At 36.8% G+C, this 21,523-nt stretch overlaps 1 protein-coding gene across 1 annotated transcript in view; it reads right to left on the bottom strand.

Moving 5' to 3' along the window:
* PDHX (pyruvate dehydrogenase complex component X) overlaps positions 1-21,523 on the bottom strand; it is a 51,528-nt gene that overhangs the window by 26,770 nt on the left and 3,235 nt on the right. The window contains exons 2-5 of the mRNA XM_032227991.1: positions 19,700-19,783; positions 17,489-17,589; positions 14,972-15,162; positions 12,668-12,766 (exon numbers count right to left, since the gene is read on the bottom strand). Coding sequence (XP_032083882.1) covers positions 12,668-12,766; positions 14,972-15,162; positions 17,489-17,589; positions 19,700-19,783 — 475 coding nt within the window. The remainder of the gene's footprint in view (positions 1-12,667; positions 12,767-14,971; positions 15,163-17,488; positions 17,590-19,699; positions 19,784-21,523) is intronic.

The raw sequence follows: 21,523 nt of genomic DNA, 5'->3' as shown, positions 1-21,523 counted from the left end.
TGGTTTCCATATCTGCAGGAGAGGTGTACATGGCTTGGGGAATCCCAGAACCATGAGCCACAGAGAGGGAAGCCTGTTCAAAGGTGCGTTCCCTATTGAGAGGGACATTAAAGAAATCGCCTCTGTTGTCAGGTTCTATAGAAGAGGAGGACTCTGAAGAAGACAATCTCCCATCTGAATCAGCCAGTGAAGGGCAAGGGCCCATGGGAGGCAAGACAGGTGGATCTGGGGAGACAACCTGGAGGAGGGGGGGCAGTTAGAACTTCTTGTTGTTTTGGGGCCCTCTGAAATTCTTTCTCAAGAGCCTTCTGTCTGCGCTCTTCTGCTCTGGTAGTCGCTTTAGAGCCCTTGGGGTTTACTCCTGAGGAAGGAGCCTCTTTGGCTTGCCTCTTCCTATTGCTCTTTGCTCCCGATGGTACTGCCTCCTCTAATCCTTTATCTGCAGCCACATCTTGGTCAGCCATCTCATCAGACATAAATCAATGTCACAATAAAGATAAGCAATGGTCTCACCTGTTTGATGGCCAGGCGCTCCTGATCCGGTCCACTTGGGATGATCCTGAGTCGCTGGGCACTTCTAACGGCTGCTGCACAGTTCGCACCTTTTTTAATGTGTCCAAAATGGCTGACTTTTTTTTTCTGAGGCTTTTCTGAGCCTCAAAATGGCGCCGCTATCTTCGAGGGCTTTTCCAACCTGTAAAATGGCACTGACACTCAATGTGGCCGAGCGATCCGCAGAATGGCCACCGACTTCGCTGGAACCGCTGCACATGGAAGGGCTGGTCGCATGTCTCTCCAAGTGCCCAGAGTCAAGGAGTGCTGTGGGGAAAAAGCTACGGAGCCGTAGCTCGTGAGCTGGCCGATCCGACTGCAAGGCAGGCTTTCTGACGAACTCATGGCAGTCAGATGGCTGAAGAGAGGCAGCCAGAAAGCAGTTCTGAATTTCCCTCCAATTTGATCAGAAGAAAAAATTCAATTAAAAAAGCCAATTCAAAGGGAAAAAAATTGTAAAAAAATTGCCAATTAAACTTATAAGGTTAAAATTTGGAGGAGAGATCAATTCTCACAGCTAGTCGGTTGGACTGAGTCTGAACTGGGGAAGAGCCACAAGGGCCCGATGACATCATAAGTGTAGACTCAATTGGTTACTGGACAGAGGAAACCCAGTCTGGCTGTTGTGTCCACGATCACAGAATACATGCTTCTGAGGTCCTGGCGAAATGGTATTGTTTAATTGAGCGAATCTGGATTGTGCAAATGCTTTAAGATCAAATTGGCTAGGCAGATACTATGATAGATACTATGGGAGACAGGTAGTTCAAGAAGCAACCAGGTCTTATGCCATGAAGGCTTTTACAGGTAACCATCACACCCAGAAACAAACTAGCAAATAGTACAACTTATGAAACAGAGATGTTACATGACACAAGCAGAAATGAGAAATAAGAAATGCACATCACTGCTTGCAACTGCTGCATTATGTACCAGTTGACGTTTCAAGAGCAGTAATCAAGTGTGGCAGTAATCAAGCAATGAGCTGACTAGGGCATGATAGACTACTTAAAGCCCCTATGTAGAAAAAGTGCACCTCTTAAGAAGAAGTTGATAATCTAGGAAGATTTCCAGATTGTACACCAACCTGGAAGAGTAAGTGCAATCTCATCCAAGGGCAATGATGGAATATTGCCAGATCTGGATAACTGAAACACTGACAGCCATTTGGTCTTGGTAATATTTGGAAAGGTAATGGTCAATTATTGATGAATTTTTAATCAAAGATTCTTTTATTACATTTTTATTTTCCTTTATACAATCACTTAAATACTGTGCAGTTAAAAAAAAAAGAAGCAATAAACAACTCATAACACTTCTATCCTACATACACCCTTCCTTCTACCCCTCCAACTTTCATTTCTCCCTTCCAACAATCCCCTCTTCTACTTTCCCTCCCCCTCAGCCATTCCTTTCTCCCCTTCCCACCATCTCACCCTCCTTACATTCCCTTCTCACTCCCTCTTAATTCCCCCCTCTTCTTTCCCTCTACACCTCGCTTCGGTGTATTTCTAGTATTCATTGGTCTATTTGTTTTGTACTAAAACAAAAGAAAAATAAAAGGAAAAGAAAGAAGAAAAGAAAAAAAGAAAAAAAAGCAACAGTATCCAAGTGCATTCATTGTTCTGAAAATTGAGTCTATATTTCCACCCTCCCCCCCACCCACCCCCTGAACCCCCCTCCCTGACCCCCTTCCGACTTCCCAGGTCCCATTCCCGGCATCGTTCTTTATCAAGCAAAGTCTGGAGTATATTGAAACCGAATAGATTAGAAGTTACAAAATAATAAAAAATAATAAAAAATAAAGAACAAAAAAGAAAAGAATAATAAAAAGAAAAAAGGGGGGGGGAACCCCCCCCAAGAAAGAGAAGTCAATATACTCTCTAACATTAAACTCAGCTTCTCATTATTTTTAAAATCTTAAACAATGTCTTTACCTGCTTCCGCATATAAATTCTATACCTCCCATCCTGCCTTTACCCGTGTCCGCATATATATTTTATCCTCATCCATTGCTCCTCTCATATTTACTCCACCCTCATGTAGACTCTCCAGATAATCTTTCTTAACCTTGTATTCAAATAACAATTTATACAAAAATCAGCTTACATTCTGGATCAAGGTAATCTAATTGAACTTTCACTACCCTTCCATCTACCCCACGCACCCGACTCCATTCATCCCAAACCACAATCCAAGAAAACTATGATCTCCGCTCTCCTCGCCCCAAAGAATAGATCATGCACAGTTTAAATTAAGATTCAAACAAGTCTTATATAAGTCCCATACAATATATGTCCAAATTCAGCACCGGTTCTTTCAGTCTCAATATCTCTTCATCGGTATACAGCTTTGTCATTTTATACCAGACAGGAGTCCTGAAATTTTATTCAAATTAAAAATTTAAGAAGTATTTTAAAGGCATAGCTGGATCTTTATTCTTTACTCTTCTGCCCTTCCGGAAAGGGAAAGCAACACCCTCCGCCTTGTAGCCACGTGTCCCGCTGCTTATCTTCTCCTTCTCCTCGTCTTTCTCCAAGTCCGGGTGAATCAGGAAGTCCCGCCTTCAGAGTTTTGTAGTAAAAATCTCGGGCTTCGCAAACAGAATTGAGACGATATTTTTGGTTCTCAAATGTGACTGTGATACCAGATGGCACTTCCCATTTATATTGTATCTGAGAATCTCTGAGTTTTTCAGTTAAGAAAGTGTAGTCTCTCCTTGCTCTTAATATTTGTGATGGTATTTCTTTAAAAACAATCAAGTCCTGTCCATCGATTCGCAGCCTGTTATTGTAGAACTTCTGTATTATCGCATTTCTGGATTCTCTTGTGGTGAAATATATAATTATGTCCCTCGGAAGCTGTCGTTGTTTTGCTACACACGAGTTCTGGTGATAAATTTTTTGAATCTGCCAATCAAAGTTAAATCCCAGACTTCCCACCGAACGTCTGAAAGCTTCAAAAAAGGTCTGTTTCAAATTCTCCTGTTCCTTTTCACGCAATCCTCTGACTCTTATTGCAAACGCAGTCTTATTGTAATTTATCATAATGAGTTGTTTTTGAGCATTTTCAACTTCCTGTTGTAACGTTTGAATTTTAGATGTCAAATTAGAATTAGTTTTTTCCAAAAGTTCCAATTTGTCCTCCATTTCAGAAACATAGTCTGTCATAACAGTCATAACTCTGATCGTATCTTCCCTTGTTTGAGCAATCTTGGCGTCCAGTTTATCATATAAGTCCGATAAAAGTTGTTTAATTTCCTGTCTGAACTCTTTAAGGGTTTCAAAAAGAAATTCTTGCGTTAAGAGATCTCCAGTAGAGGGCGTGGGAGGCAAGGGCAGCGATTTTGTAACAATTTCTTGAGATGTATTATTAAGGAAACGCTTAGACTGCTTCGATTTGGGAGCCATTATAAAAAACGCACAAACAAACAAAGTCTCTGCTCCCCTCGGTTTTAAATGGGATACTATTTATAGACTTTTAACAGTTAATAAGGAGAAGTCTTCAGGAGAATAGAGCTGATTGAGTGTGTCATATATCAAACGCAGAAGCTATAAAATCGCCATCTTGTAACGCAGCTGGATAAGAAAGCCTTTTACAAAATTGAAGCTGGTATTTTGAATAGTAATAAGAAAAAAATTTACAACTTCAAGTTAATATTTGGTTTTGAAGCCATTTCAAAATTTATCTGCCTGCAGTTAATAAAACTCTATTGCCTGAATATGCAGCTTTAAGTAAAGAGGCTGAGTTCCCCTTTTATTTTGAAGTTAAGGCTTGGCAAAACTTTCAGTGAGTAAACATTGTAACAAGACCGTTCAGCAGATTCATCACCATTTAACTTCCAGATAAGCAAAGTTAATGAAGGAGTAAGATTCTTGTAGAAATAAAACTAATTAAAAAGCTTCTGCTGGCCTATTGTGAAACCAAAACATATGATAAGCAATCTCTTTTGTTTTGAATTCTTGTGAATTCTTGTGAGGATTAAGAGTTTAAGAGTTTATTAACATTTATTTATATTAACAAAAAGTGTTCATTATTACCGGAGAAACCAGCCTGCTCGGCGCCATTTTAAAAGCCTCTAAGTAAATAATTTTTCGGAGGAGAAAAAGAAGAGAAGCTAAAATGTTGATAAACAATTATTGTGCACGGAAATGGATTCAGCTCGTGATAAGATTAAATCAAACAAAACTTTGAACTGAGTGGGGGAGACCTACTTTGTCCTGCACAAGGCAGTTTGAAATTCCCAGCACGGACAGCTGTTCTGCCTTGGGCTAGCCCCCCTTTCCCTGCAAGCACAAAAGCTGCAAAAATCGAAGAGCATTTGCCAGCAAAACAATTTCTTCTTTCCTTCTTGCCTGAAGGATAAGAAAACCTGATAAGACGTCAGATGGAAGATCCTCTAAACAGGTACGTAGCCAGGAATTCGGAGGCAGCTGATTTTTTTGCTGCCACCACCAGCAGGCTCCTCCCAGGAAGTCAATTATTGATGAATTTTTGAATTCTGGAAGAATGGACTAGACACAGACTACATTTGTTGTGCTTAGGTTTTAAGGAAATCTTTGCAATAATAAAATACACTTTAAATTATCCTATTAAAGTAACGTTTTTAGTCTGAATAAAACTCATAAACTGGATTCATATATTGTACACCAAGGCAGGGGTCTCCAACCTTCGGGCTGTGCTCACTACTGGGCCATAAGGCATTTGGATCTGAGCTGTGAAACCAACAGGCAAGCACGTGCACCCCCCCACTTGTGTGAGCAAAGGGGTGAGCGCATGTGTCAGTCTCTACTTTGTTTGCTTGCTATTGGCTGCCATAGTAACGAGGAGGGTGGGGCTTGTGGTATTTGGGAGGGGAATTGCTGGTGCTGGAGGAGTATGAGGAATGGAGTTTTGGTCTCACCATCTTCTGATCATGCTGATGGCTTAGGTTTAGGTTTGGTCAAGGCCAACCATCTCTACCAATGGAATGAGGCCACGTGAAGATGCACCCCACACGACACCTTTGGGAGTTACAGATTGGACATTTGGTGGGGGGGTGGGTCCTGGGTAAACATTTGATATGTACACGTTTGTGCCTTTTTGTCTCAGATCTTGCTTTTCTTTAGCTGCTTTCATTTCATGTCTAGTAAAAGTACCTTTATCTCTACTCAAATAGAGTTCGGGGTTTTCTTTCTTGGATACTGAATGTATGTGTGCTTCATTTGCGTGAGCAGTGTGCGTGCCTGCCTGCTGCTCACGCAAATGGAGCTGTATGCACTTGCCAGTTGCTTGCATGAAACCATCCTCTCTTCCTCTCCTGTCAGTTCACAAAGTCAAAAAGGTAGGGGAACACTGCACTAAGGAATAATGAGGGTAACTTTGTATTTAACAGCATGATATGAAAATCCAGTTCTAGAAATTATTGGATATTCAATAATTTGATTGATGCATTTGGAAGTCTGGATTGCCATAAAACAGGGCAGGAATTGGAAGTCTGGATTGCCACAAAACAGGGCAGGAATGCTGGCATGCTGGTAGGAAGTTTAGAAGTTGTAGGGGATTCATCACTGGAGGTTTTAAAGAAAAGATTGGACAGCCACCTGTCTGAAATGGTTTAGGGTCTCCGGCTTGAGCAAGGGATTGGACTAGAAGTCCTCCGAGGTGCCTTCCAGCTCTATTCTAATTGAACTCTCTACTTCTGCCAGAAAAATGTGTGGGATGGAATTGGTGAAATTCCTAAAACTACTAAAAAAGAAACCAATTATATGCTTCCCACTTGCTTCCAAATTCAGACTTTGATAATAGACACAGGTCAAGCTCTTAACTTTTAAGGAAGTGAACCAAATTCTTCCTAAGTATTTGGTTTGAGTGCAACAACTGCCATAAATAATTTGGGGAAAGGTGGCACTGACAGTACTGTAACCACCTTCTGCCACTCAGCTAATCATGAGGAGGATAACGAAGAGATCAGAGTAATACTCAGAAATAATAGTCAATTCCTCTACAAATGCTTCAAACATGGAACCCACTGAGCAAAACCCCAATTTACAACAGCATTTCTGGTGACAAAGAGAGGAAGAAAAGAGATGACGAATATTCTTTCCAGTGAATTTTTGTTTCACTTTGGAGATTAGCATAATTCATTCTACATTTGCTGTCTTGCATTTTCAATACAACTGTATAGAAAACAGAAAGCTGTTCTATGCAGGAATGGGATTTTCTTTGTTCAAGGGGTCATTCATTTACATCATCTAGTCTGCCAGACTAGATGAAGAGATGTGTCCTCATCTCTTCTCCCTCTCTTTGATCTAATGGATTATAGCGTTTCATACCATTACTCCAATTTATTTAAGCACATTGGGAAACAATAAAGGCAATTTCTGACAGCTTCTTTTTAGAACAAGCTTAACCCATAGCAGATGCTTTGCTGATTTCTTCAGAAATCAGGTTCTCCCATCCCCCTCTGGATAACAATACCCTCACAATAACTAATGCTGGTTAAGCAGGAGAGAAAAAAATCTCCTGAATTTGATTCTATCTTCTTAACTGTGGTAATAGTAATTTTAAAACTGCATTGTTTTCTTAATTAATCCTTAATATGACTTGTGACTACAAATCAATATGCAGAAAAAAATCTCTACAGATACTGTATGGCAGTGATGGCTAACCTTTTCAGCACTGAGTGCCGAAAGTGTATGTATCCCCATAATGCAATGCATGTGCACTCCGACTGCCCCATACATGCACGTGCGACCACCTCATGTGTGACCTGCCCCCCATGCATCTGCCCCCTGTGTGACTTTCCCCCCACATGCATGCGCAATCCCCCACATCCTTGCTCCCAAGCATACGTGGCAGAGCCCCGAAAACCAACTGGCCGGTGGGAGGCGTACGTGCGTGTGTGATAGAGCTGAGCTGGGGTAATGGCAGAGACAGTATAGTGATGACCGCTAGCTTTTATGGCTACAGTTTTGTGAATATGCCTCTTACCAGCCATCGGAAAAGCAAATTAAATGGGACATCAATGGTCAGCGATAATAAGGTTTAGGTTTAGGTAGGTTTAAGTAGTTTTATTTATATGCCGCCCTTTTCCCTGAGGGGACTCAGGGCGGCTTACAGTTCAAAAGGAAGGGAGGACATACAAATTAAACACATGAGACAGTACGTCGTTAAAAAACACAACATTCATACAATTCGGGTGGGTTGAGGTCTTTAGTCCCAGGCCTGTCGGGACAGCCAGGTTTTGAGGGCTACGCGGAAGGTCTGAAGGGTGGTGAGGGTACGAATCTCCACGGGGAGATCGTTCCATAGGGTCGGAGCTGCCACCGAGAAGGCTCTCCTCCGCGTGGTTGCCAGTCGACACTGACCAGCTGATGGAACTCGGAGGAGGCCTAATCTATGGGATCTAATTGGTCGAGAGGAGGTAATTGGCAGTAGGCGGTCTCTCAAGTACCCAGATCCACTACCATGGAGGGCTTTGTAGGTGACAAGTAGCACCTTGAAGCGTACCCGGAGACCGACAGGTAGCCAGTGCAGCTCGCGGAGGATAGGTGTTATGTGGGTGAAACAAGGTGCACCCACGATCGCTCGCGCGGCCGCATTCTGAACTAGCTGAAGTTGCCGAATACTCTTCAAGGGCAGCCCCATGTAGAGCACATTGCAGTACTCCAGCCTAGAGGTCACAAGGGCACGGGTGACTGTTGTGAGAGCCTCCCGGTTCAGGTAGGGGCGCAACTGGTGTACCAGGCGAACCTGGGTAAATGCCTCCCTGGTCACAGCTGACAAATGGTGTTCAAAAGTCAGCTGTGGGTCCAGGAGGACTCCCAAGTTGCGGACCCTGTCTGAGGGGCGTAGTATTTGACCCCCCAGCCTGAGAGATGGAACACTTGGCAAATTAGTGGGAGGGAAGCACAACAGCCACTCGGTCTTATCTGGATTGAGCACAAGCTTGTTAACCCTCATCCAGTCTCTAACAGCCTCAAGGCCCTGGCTTATCACGTTCACCGTTTCATTGAGTTGGCACGGGGCGGACAGATACAACTGTGTATCGTCCGCATACTGGTGGTATTTTATCCCGTGCCGCCGAATGATCTCGCCCAGCTGTTTCATGTAGATATTAAAAAGTAGGGGGGACAGGACCGAACCCTGCGGCACCCCATATGTATAAAACTCTCAATGTTACATCTTCAAGGCAAAGAGGAATGAAGTACAGCTACTAGAAACAGTTCTCAAGATGGAAGGATCTTTCGTCTGATTAATGGCGTTTGTTTATTTGTCAGAATTTTATCTTGCCTTGCGTCTAGGAACTTAAATTAAAAATAAATTAAAACAAATAATGAAGTTGATGGTATAAACTTTCTACTAATACGTACTAAATACTTTAAATTGCTTGTTATTTCTGATTATCTAGGAACTCTGTATATCCACCAGGCCCTCCTTTTTGTTTCTCAAAATAACCCTGAAACAGTAATTGGTGTGAAATCATCCTTTAAGATTCCACTGCTGAGTGTAGACTTAAGCTGAGCTCTCTCAGTCCAGCAACTTTAAACATACCTTCGCACTGACTCCAAAACAATGATAAACAACTCCACTCTTTTCTCATGTCTTCCTTCTCTGTTTAATTATGTTTTTCTAACAAATGCATTGTTTTGAAATTTGTTTAACAAAAATATGATAAATAAAACTTTTTAAAATTATCCTACACTTTGACATCACTAGTAATGCAAGCACGAGTCCCTGATAAACTATATATAAAAGAAAAGGAACTCAAAGTGATTATAAGAACATCCATATTATGGAACAATTGCTATTTTAATTGCTTATTTAATAAAGCAGTAACATTTTAAGGAAAACAATTTTCTTAACTGAAAAAGCAATTACTATTATGTGCAGAGATAATCAGAAACAATGAGCAATTTAAAGTATCTAGCAGAAAGTTTATACCATCAACTTCATTATTTGTTTTAATTTATACAGATTTGAAAGTTGAGATTTTCATCCTGATTTTTAATCTCCAAAACACTATTATTTTTTCATACTGCAGAATAATTAATATGTTCAAAAATATGAAAACAGAGATAAAAGTATAATTACAGAGTTTTAAAAAGTAATTTATTACTTGTAGAAATCTTTAAATTACGAAATATTACACATATGACTTCTTGTAAAACCCAGTGCCTCGTAAAATGCAATTGCTTCATTTATCATTTTTGTAGATTACATATAACTGCTTTTTAAAGAACAAGTTCAGCAAAATCTATATATAGGTCAGGAACCTCCAATCTGGACAGAACATTGAAAAAAAGAGTCTGGCTCCAGATCAGTAAAAAGAATAAGATAAGGTTGTATGTTCTTTTCTTATTTATTCAAGCTATTTGCAGAACATATATTTAGGGTGGCTAGATCGGAGGGAGATTAGTGTGGTTTTAAATTGGAGGAAGAAAGATTATTAAATTGCGCTATTTTATGATAGTACACTGTCAGCAGAAAATACAAATTATTTGTGAGCTTTAGTAATGAAAAGTCAAGGATCATAGGGAAAACATGGGAGAAGGATTAAATATACTGTGAAGAGGACCAAGCTAATGATAACCCATAGAACTAATCAAAAATATATTTAGAAATATGAAATATAAATAAATAAATTTAATTACTGGATAGTTTCTGCCTTATCGGATTACACCTCAGATTGGCATTTGGTAGGACAGAACTGAAAGGCTTAGGAAAGATATTTAAATGTCAAGATATCTACAAATACCAGAATTGTGTAGGCAATACACAATCATGAATAATGTTCATGATTTTGAAAGCTGGTCCCTAGAATATCATTGATAGTCAAAAAAACCAAAAAACTTGAAGGTTGGTGATAAGATCTTCTAGGAAAAGCTCCTTGTAGTCACTAAGAGTCAACATTGATTTGAAATCACAGTCAATCTATCTATTATGAATGAATCTATTTGTATTATCTAGGACTTTAGTTATGAATTACTGTAACACAACTGCTCTATTAAAATCAAAGAGGGTTTTTTCCAATGAGTTCAATTAAATATGAATTTCATCATCAGTAATTCCTCATTTCATTTTGCCAATTCTGAAAAACACAAAATGCAGTTTTCTATGTTCTCAGGATATGCCATTATTAATAGGTAAAGTTCACGATAATGAACAAAATAAATGCAACCTATTTACCAATTTTGTTTCTAGGCGGCTTTTTAAAACACCATTTTATAGCAGAGATCTCTTTCCCCAAAACAAAACCCCAGAATTGAGAAATGTGTAAAATCCAATATCACAAATTTGTTGAAATATGTGCTCTGTGTGAAATATAACTTTTATGAAAAATTGTAATTTGCAAGATTCAGCACTGTAGTGTGCCTTTTACTATAATAAAGTTTTACTGAAAATTGTGTTTTGCTGCCACCTGCAGTTCTCAGACTTGGGGGAAAAAACCCACAGCATCAAATAATCCATTGCTTATTGTTTTATTGACCTTGTACAAAAACCTGTGTTATATGTCCATGGCTACTAGAGAAAATTAATTACTGTAGGTATCTCAGTAACCTACAGAAGTTTCCCATCTGGCATGAATTAATTATATACTATAAATTAATTTATGTTTTTACAATTACTAAGATTCCTCATAATTACTGTTACATGTGAGGTGTTATGTATTCAGTTTACTTTTCCATCTAAATCAGGTTACAACAAGAACAAAATCGAGGTTGTATTTATTTGTTTTTAATCCAAAGCTCTACTATGCCATTTCAGTATTAGTGCTGTCTTAGCAGATGGCTTCCCATTATATCTGAGAAGTTAGCAATATTTAAGTGCTCTGTTACCAAAGGCAGTTCATTTATTAATAGAATTAGTTTCAGTTATGAAACAAATATCAATAAATTTAAGCACAGTAATATCAACTACTGTAACTGATTTAGAAAATGCTGGATAAGGATTCTTGCTTAAGATCTAAAACCTTTTATTACCAAGGAGTCTCTATGATACACAGCTCCAATCAGCTCCATCATTCCAAAGTATCTTTCAATTAATTTCAGTGCAAGTAGGAGCAATGCAACCTGATAGAATCACTTGGTTGTGTAAATGGCCCCACCATTCTATAAATAGAATCAGAAACTGAACTGATTTAATAACACCTTTCAAAGCACAGCATTTTCGCAATTGTGGCAGCCATTGAGGAGCTGCATAGAAGAAAAACTTTTGATCCTTGTATGACTCAATCTTGAAGTATCCATTTTTCAACAAAAATCAGTTGCTTTAAATGTTTGTGTAATTTCTTTATTCTGTATAACTTTAGTCTGATGTCACTGACTAGACCTGACCTTTGGTAACTGTATTGGAAGATGCCTGCTTGTCCCTGGTAATAACTCTTGCTCTTCCAAATACATTGCAACTGACCACTTGTTTTGTGGACTTGAATAGTCCATAAGGAGCATCCATCTCTTTGATGATAGTTTTCTTCTGTTCTCTGAATTCTGCCAAACCACTGTTAAACTTAATTTTGGCATGGTACAGTAGTTGCTCAGCTTTGTAAGCTGTTTAAGTCTTATGTCTTGAATCTTAAAGATGTCAAGTTTGAAAAACACTGGTTCACCCTTTCTCCCCCTATCTTTTCCATCTAGATCAGTGGTAGTTAACCTGGTCCCTACCGCCCACCAGTGGGCGGTAGGGATTTGCTGTAACTCTGCTTTATAAATTTTATAAAGTAAAGTTACTTCCCTACTTTATAAATCACCATTATTGTGGAACTGGCGGGTGGTTAGAAAATTTTACTGCTAACAAAGATAAAAAAAATGGGCGGTAGGTATAAAAAGGTTGACTACCACTGATCTAGATTCTATTATTTCTGTACACATTTGATTCACCATAAGGTTTTACTCAGTGTGTAACTTAAAATACTGTCATGGCACTTCTATATCACTGTCTTCATAGTTTCAACTGACAAACTGATTCCTTCATCCCCATATTCCTTTCTGTTTGTGACCGTATTACAACTAATACAAAGTTCCATTTTCTAGGAAAGTAAGATATCAACTGGTATAGTTGATTTTTACAAAAATTAGAAGAAACGTGTTTTACAGAATATGATACATAAAGAAAAAGTTGACATTTCACATACTCTTTTGTGAAAATTCCTCGAGGTCCCGAGGGTGTGCAATGACTTGCATCAAGTCCATGTGTTTCCAAAATGTTACGGGCAGCAGGACTTAAGCGAAACCTAAAAAGCAAAGGTACAACTGTATTAAAAGGGTACATACAAAAAAGTAACTCAGAATTTATTAAATAAATATATATACCATATTTAATTTTCCTAAAATTTAAATGCCAAAACAATTTTGATTATTAAAGTGATACAAGTCTTCCACAATAACCTCTAAAAAGTAAAAATAATTTATCTAGAGAAGCAATAGCCAACAAGAAACATATTTAACAACTCTTTGCAGACACAAACCGACCCTCCTTCCCACTCAAAATCTGGTTTCCAGATGTGTTGGTATACAATTCCATTAACTCTGGTCAACATGATAATTATCAGGATGGTAAGACAGTTTAACACATCTTCAAAGAAAATGCTGCTTTATTGCAAGCATGTTATATTTGCTTTTAAAGTAATAAACCCTGAACTGATAACAATTTGCTCCAATTATTGTTTCATCCTTTACATATTTAAAAGGAATTACCTACAAATGAAAAAATACTTTATCCATTTCATTTCACTGTTTAATAAACTATAATGTTATTTGGCAACTTAAAAAAAGATACTATTGTAGCCAAAAGCTGAAACCTATTAACATTTTTAACTAAATGGAAAAATATCAAATTGGGATATATGAGGGACATCCTATGAGTTAAAATTAAGAAAGAATTAAGTAATATGGATTAGAAGTGTGTAGGATAAAATATTAGGCATCGTATTTTTCAGACTATAAGATGCACCGGAGTATAAGACGCACCAAGATTTTGAAGCAGTACATTAAAAAAAAAATTGTGTGTGTGAAAAACAGGATGTGCAGAGAGTTTGGTAGGCCTGCAAAGTGTTCCTAGGGGCCAAAGAGGGCACAAATGCGATGCGTGGGAGTGGTGGTATTGGGAAGTGAAAAATGGGCCATTTTTACAAAAACGGGGCAGTTTTTCACAAAAATGGGGCATGCAGGGGATTTGGGAGGCCTGTAGAGTGCTCCTGGGGGAGACCAAAAACAAGCAAGAACTGTCCCATTTTTGCAACCCCCCACCCCAAAAAAACCAAAACAACAAACAAACCCAGAACGTGTAGAGAGTTTGGGAGAACTGTAGAGTGCTCCTGGGGGCTGGGAAGGGCAAAAACACAGTTTATATGAAAAACGGACCTGTTTTCAGTCGTTTTGGCCCTCCCCAGCTCCTAGGAGCACTTTGTAGGCCTCCCAAACCCTCTGCATGTCCATTTTTGCAAAAGACAGGATGCGCGGGGCAGGGTTTTGGAAGGCCAAAAATGGCTGTATTTGGTGTATAAGATGCATCCAGATTTTCACCGTCTTTTTTGGGGGAAAAGATGCGTCTTATACTCTGAAAAATATGGTACTTTTTTTTAACTCTCTGGAATCTTTGCATTAGCATGTTTTAATTTACCTTGTCCACAACCAGGTCTATTTAGTTTAAAAAAAAAAAAAACAATACCATTCTTATATTGCCATTCATTGAAATGTTAAGACAACCAATACATCAATAGTAAATTATATAGGAAAAGATGTATTGCATCTATGCCCCTGATATGGAACACTTTGCCTTGGAGATGAAAATGATGCTACCGCTTATTGAATTTTGTATGGCAGTCATGACTGAACATTTTGAGGCCTTTGATATCTAACACACAACAATAATACTGACATTAGGGGTAAATTTGTGCTGCTGGAATATTTTATTGTTTTTTTGTGGATTGTATGGATTTGTATGGATACAGCAAATTGACTATTGATATATCGATTGTTTTGACAGTGAGTTTATTGGAGTCAGTGTTCTAAAAACACTGTAAATAAATAAAGTTTTGCACCAAAAAAGGTACTGATGTAAAGACTTCTTTCCACTTATTTCATTTACTATTTCTATACCATTGATAATGCACAGAGAAGTATAATTTTTAGAGCTGTAGTTACTACTATAGCACTGCTAGTATCACTAAGAATAAATGGACTGAAATTAGAATTTTTGAGGTTTCCATAAATTCTATTATTAGAATTCAAAGTACAAATTGTTGTGAGAAGTTAGGCTAAGATATAAACTCTGACTATTTCCTGATTATTCTGCCACTTTTAGAATAGGATATTAAGATAGATATTTTTATGCACCAGGAACAATCTAGTTTCTCATATGAATACAAAATTCTGTAGAAGACTCAGTAGAAATATATACTGAAATACATCAGTCCATGAGATACCTAGAGACTTACTGTTCTTTTCCATGGTGCTCTTCTATTTTATGAGCTAATGGGAGAGTTGGGGAAGAGGCTGTTGATGCTGATGATGTCACAGGCTCAGAAGATGCATCACTTGGTATATCAACTTGCTTCCAGTCTTGTCCTTCTTCTACTAGCAAACCAATTAGTGTACCTAAGCGCACATTTTTACTTCCCTCTTCCTTCTGAAATGGAATAGAAAACAGAATGCTGTAGACTTATGAAATTACCATGTTTTTGCCTCATTTGGTGAACAACCACATTTAAAAATTAAATCAATCCCAGTCTGCAAACATACAATAAAACTAAGATACTAACAGGATCCAATCTGGTTTGGTCATTGGGACCAGAGATTCTGTCTTCTGAGCTTTCGGATTCATGCTGGAGCCCATCTTTGGGGACCTGTAGGTGATTGAGGCTTGGGGGACCCTTACATTTGCTATTAAACAGAAAAGTGACAGCTAAGAAGCAGGAACTACAACTAGTTGCAGACCTCTGGAATGTGTAAATGTCTGCCTTGTAAATTTAGTCCTTGTTGGCACCAGGATGACTTCCTTTTTCTCCTTTTCCTCCGCTGTCCAGTTACACTTCCTCTTATTACCATTTCATTTTTCAAATACCGTTAGTGATCTTTACTAGAAAGAATTCATACATATAGTAAGAAATGTTTACACTTGTCTATCTGTAACTAAACTGAAAGATATAACAGATAAAACTAAACTAAAACTAAATATACCTATTTTTCCTTGATTTTGAGAACATTAATAATCACTTCCCATTCTAAAAATCATTAACATATTATTGTTTCAATGAAATTACAAAAAAAGTAGAAAAAAATGAAGGTCTTGATTGAAAGAAAAGCTCTGATCATGCAACTCTGAAGGACTGACACAAACCACTATTATGGTTTCACAAGGAACCGTCAACAGTGGAAATCTTCCATTGTGAAAGATAGGTCCCATTATCTTAGATGGAGCCCTATTATCTTAAACTCCAGACAGGTATTTTCTTGCTTGATTTCTTCTTAACTGCCCAGGAAGGTATTTTATAATCCATTCATACATCAAGCTGTCTTTGATACTTATTTGCATAGCATAGTGAAGCAGAAAGTTTCAACTGCAGGTTTCATATCACGAACAGTGAAGTGTTCTGAATTTGCATATAGTAAGCAACTTTACTATATGATTTTGCTATAATAGGATTTTAACATGCATATAATAGTGCATACAATAAAGACTTTGTACAAAATATGCTGACAAAAGTGCTTTTGCACAAGGCTTTGAACAGCTAGTGATCTTTTCTGTCATGTCTACTTCACTGACAGTATTTTTAATCTACAAATATTTGAGTCTCTACTATTTTTCAACTACTCATCAAATTGGTATTGCAAAAAAGATATTTACTCAACCTAAGAATTATGTAATGTGCGACGTGTTTCCCTCAAACCAAAGCATGGTGTTAGGCAACATTGTATAATCATATGATTTCAAAAGCAGATTTGTTAGATTGTTTTGTAAATTGCCCTAAGTCTATACTGATTTGGTAGTATACCCGCAAATCAAATAATATATGCTAACTAAATAATATATGCCTGCTAACTGCAATCATGATAGTCCACATTAAAAGTTTATTTCCTTATGAATTTGACAATTTTCCATAAACAATATTTTCTATTCAAAATGGCTTTATTCACATGCACTTTTTAAGGATATTTTTTATTTCTTTACAGTTTACAAAGTTTAGATTTCTAGCCATATGATTTATGCTTATTATAATTCCTTATATCCACAATTTTAAAATAAAAAAGTCCTCCTAAAATGAATCATCCCTAAATAATTCAATAAATATAACTTGAAAGTGAAAAAATAAAATACTTTCTAGGATTGTAGGAGTCCAGCTGAACAGACTTGTGGGACTGCAGTTGGATCATTGTTGCAGAAATCTGTAAACCTATTTCAGTATAGTATCTTTTTTAAATTCCGCCAATTATGGTTTTAAATTAGCAAATATTCAAAAATCAAGTTTTGATGTCATAGAAAAGAAGATAGTAGGAAAAATTGCTGGGTTTTTATTATTGTAAGCTGCCTGGAGTCACTGAGAGTGAGCTGGTCCCCATATCAATTTAATTAATTAATTAATTAATTCTCATGAAAGATCTAAACATTCATTCAAGTGAATAATAATAATTCAGTAGTTTCACAAAAGGTAAAATAAGACCAATTTTATGCAAGCACACACATAGCCAAGCACATTTGTTTTTGTACTCCCCCTCTTCTCTCTTACAATTTAGCATCCTTCCTATTTGTAGAAATTGCAATAAGAATAACTTCCAATCATTGTTGTTTCAAATTCTGGGAATTGTATCCTAATATGGAATACTAGGTCAAGAAATTCTAATAAAATACTTAAAATCAGGAAAAATAAATCTTAATCTATTGAAACTTAAGTATATATTCTAAAGGTCATAATATTCTAAGGACCATAATTTATAGTAACTTAAATTACTCCTACCATTATTTTAGCTAATATGCCATCATCACTTGATTCCATTGTAACCACTGCTTTATCTGTTTCAATTTCACATAGGGCATCTCCAACATTCACCGTTTCTCCTGTAAAATGAAAATAAAATTCAATCTATTTAATAAATTTCATAGGTTTTAATTCATAGTTTATATTAAATTTAGTTTGTATTTAAAAATAAAATCATTTAACTAAAAACACAATGAGTTTTGTTAAAAACTAATGAACAGATATTAAATAATTTGTTTTTAGATAAAGAAAATGCACTTCAGTACAAATACAAAATAAAGGATTAAGTAAATTAAGGATGAAATTAATATGGCTTGTGGCACTGAGTGAAAATCCATATAGCGTCCTTACCTCTATTGTTTCTGCTCATATGTAAAAAATGGTGAGAGAAGGAAAAGTGATACTGACTATTGGCTGATGTACAACCAGCTGTATTAGAATTGCTTGCAAAGCATATTTAGTATAGCAAGAATAACAGATTAATTGATCTATATCAACCCTTCTCCAATGTATTTCTTTCCATACCTGTTAATACTGCAACTCTCAGAAGGCTAACTAGGAATCATGGGAAATGTATAAATCAGCAACAGAAATCAAGAATGAGACTGAGTCAAAGGAAGTTTACAGAAAGAATTTCATAGCAATATCCAGGATTAAAAGGAAAAAGTACTACCTGGGCTACTATAAGAAATAACACAATGTTTCCAAGAAGAAAAGGAAACCATATTTATCTAAGAGTAAAGAAAAAAAGACTGAAATTTTAAGACAGAGATTACTGTCTTGTATCAATAAGGGACGCCAGGTAATTAAGAATAAACAAAATTATCCTAAGTAATAAATTGCAAAGAGCTTGCACACAGAAATTTTGTGCAATCTGATATTTTAGTATTAAAAATCTCTCTAAATAAACAGTACTGCCCCATTTTTCCTTTTTTTAAATACATTCATACAAAACAAATTTAAGAAGTAATCTGAAATTGGTTTGGAAGTTCCTAAACAGAGGGAAAATCCTATTAGAAATATGTATTTATTTTCAGAAGTTAAAAGCAAGAACTTAATAGGAATTTCTATATAAGATATTATTTTTAAAATGGAATAATTTAGCTAGCATTTTCTCCTAAACTCAATAACATGCCATTTGATTTCTGTGTTAATTGATTCAGAATTCTTCATTAACTACTGTAAAAGTTGGTTAGACATTTTCTATTTAAAATGAACTAAACTGGATAAGCTCCTAAATGGTTCTGGAGTTAAAACATCTAATATACTTCCTCTCTGGAAAATTGTACTAACAAAGGTTTGATTCTTTGTTGTTTGACTGACATTGTGTACAATCATTTTATTAAAAAAGGAAAAGGTCATTTAAGTGTCTTACTGAAAGAAAGCAAACTGACCTGCCTAAGCCCTACATTTGATTTCTCATAATTTTCCACATCAGACTTAAATATTGCACAATTATGTTAACAGCCAGGTCACTAAATGAAATGTACAATTCTGACATCTACTTCCTCTGTTATATTTATGTAAAAACAAAATACAGAGAATATTGAAGGGTAATGATGTAAGTAGATCATGTTCCTTTGAAATGGCAACTGTAAACAACAACCACTGGGAAATGTTTCAAAATCAGTATTAGATCACTGCAGACATTTCATTTAGAAGAGTCTCTAAAATATCTGAAGAAGAAAAAAGGAAAAGGAGGACAAGGAAATAATGAGGTACTTATCTATTCAGTAAATCCAACAATGCAATTTGTTCCATTTGCTATAATCAAACCATTGCTATAATTACAGCATGAGATTTAAGTTACGTTGGTGACCTTAAATACTTTTCAAGTTTTCCTTAGAATACTGCTTATGTATAAACAGAAAATGAATTAATAAGTTTCTCTTTTACATAATTTAATTACTTTCATTTATACCATAATCATAAATTGTTTAAACCATTCATCCAACCAAACCTATAATGGGACAATGCAAATTTAATAAACATATGAATTAATGACATCTTCAATACTCTGTAAAACTGATAAAATTATGCATGCTAAATCCACAACAAATACCAGTCATAAGGGAGTAGCAGCATAATAATAATCTATTTTTTAAGGAAAAAAGGAAATAAGAGTAGACTATACTTGAAAAGATAAAACATTTCAATGTTCAAGACAGCATTTTAATATCTCAGACTTACCTTCTGTTTTCAGCCATTTCACTATATTTCCTTCTTCCATTGTAGGTGATAAAGCAGGCATAAGGATTTTAACAGCAGGGATACCTAGAAGGAGAAAAAAATATATCATCATATTGTTTCAGTTTCATGAGAACAGCCAACAAATTCATAGTACCAAATTCATAGAATCATATGTGCTAAATGCTCATGGTATAGTGATTCTACAAGGAGCTGCTATGAGGACAATCTTAAGTGAAGGAACAGACTTCTTTACAGACTGTGAAGAAAGTTGGCCCATAAGCTAACTTAGTTGACCTAATATAATATCCTTAACAGCTACTCTATGGTGATGGAAAAGGTAGATTGGGTGTCATGTATTAAAAAGTGGAGTACAGAAATACAAAGCTAAATTCTGAAAAACAAAATCTATTCCAACAGTGTTCAAAAACTACTTTTACCAATGTTAGATCTGATTTGAGAAAGGAAAGCAAAACATTCTCAGTCTGTCTTTGGTATTTCCAAGAACACTGCTGATGGTCTAATTGACTGGGGAATTTGTAAGACATTAGTTTTTAACATAATCTTGTATATTGATCCCACATTAGGCTAAAGCAATACATAACAAATCCAAATTATATAAATCTATAAAGAAAAATTTAATAGTCCTTGAATTATGACCATAATAGAGCCTGGTCATCCCAATTGTAAGTCATGATGGTTGTAAATCGGATGACCCATGTGACTAACTCAATTTTGCAATCTCTTCTGCATCATAAAATGCGATCATTTAACCGTGGGATGCTGCAAATGACCATAAATGTGGGCCAATTGCTAAGCACTCAAAGTGTGATCATGTTTTCAAGGGAGAGGGAGGAGAAGGACCATCAGAATTTGAATCCTGGTCATAAGTACTCACGGGAGACCCTCAAAACTTCAGTCACTAAAGCAATCAATCATAAGTCAAGTAGTACCTGTAACTGACCTGTGATATTATTTAACACTATTAGAGGTAGCAAAGAAATTATAGGTGTAGATTAAGAAAGAAAGGTCGTTTGACACGATGTTGCAAAAGCAGATCGTATTGTGAAATGTGATCTCATTTTAGATGGGTAATCAGACTGTGAATGGACAGAATCTACAGAGACTTAACCTGCCAAGGGCTTCATTTTCAGTTCTTATAAGATATTGTAAATGATTTACCTCCCCCCTTCCAATATTAGCTTGCAATTCTATGTTAACAGAAGAGGGTCAGAAACCCACTCCTCCTCACCGAGCAAGCCACAAAGAACCCACCTCTGCCTAATGAATTGAAAGGGAAAAGGCAGGTCTGAAGAAGAAATCTCTCTTTTTTTGCAACCATGTAGAACATTCTCCTCAAACATATTCATTAACCTGCATGGGATTTTTCATAGTCTACTGCAATTTGAATAACTTGTAATTGAAGTAAATACTTTATTCTTGAAAGGTGTTCCTTACTTTTTTGAGGCATAGGCTTTGATTCAAAGGTAACCTTTTATTTGAAGTGATATCAGAATGGTATAGTCCACCTTCTCTTAAGTCTCATAACAGATATAGCCATTGAGAGACAGACTTGTTAAAGCTTGAAAAAAGAGATCAGGGAACTCTGTAAATGTAGACCAGCAGTTCTCAACCTGTGGGTCGCGACCTCTTTGGGGGTCGAACGACCTTTACACACGCTAAGACTATAGGAACTCTAAACTTTAGACTCCCCCTCGCGTTCGTCGAAATCCCCTGCGGATGGGCTCTGGAGTGATTGCTGACCGTGCAGAGCATCGACGCGGGTCCATGTCATGGAAAACATAGTTGCGTGTGCACACCCCATAA

Source organism: Thamnophis elegans, chromosome 1, assembly GCF_009769535.1.
Source record: "Thamnophis elegans isolate rThaEle1 chromosome 1, rThaEle1.pri, whole genome shotgun sequence".
In the NCBI taxonomy this organism is placed as follows: domain Eukaryota; kingdom Metazoa; phylum Chordata; class Lepidosauria; order Squamata; family Colubridae; genus Thamnophis; species Thamnophis elegans.
This window is presented reverse-complemented; position numbering and strand designations above follow the sequence as displayed.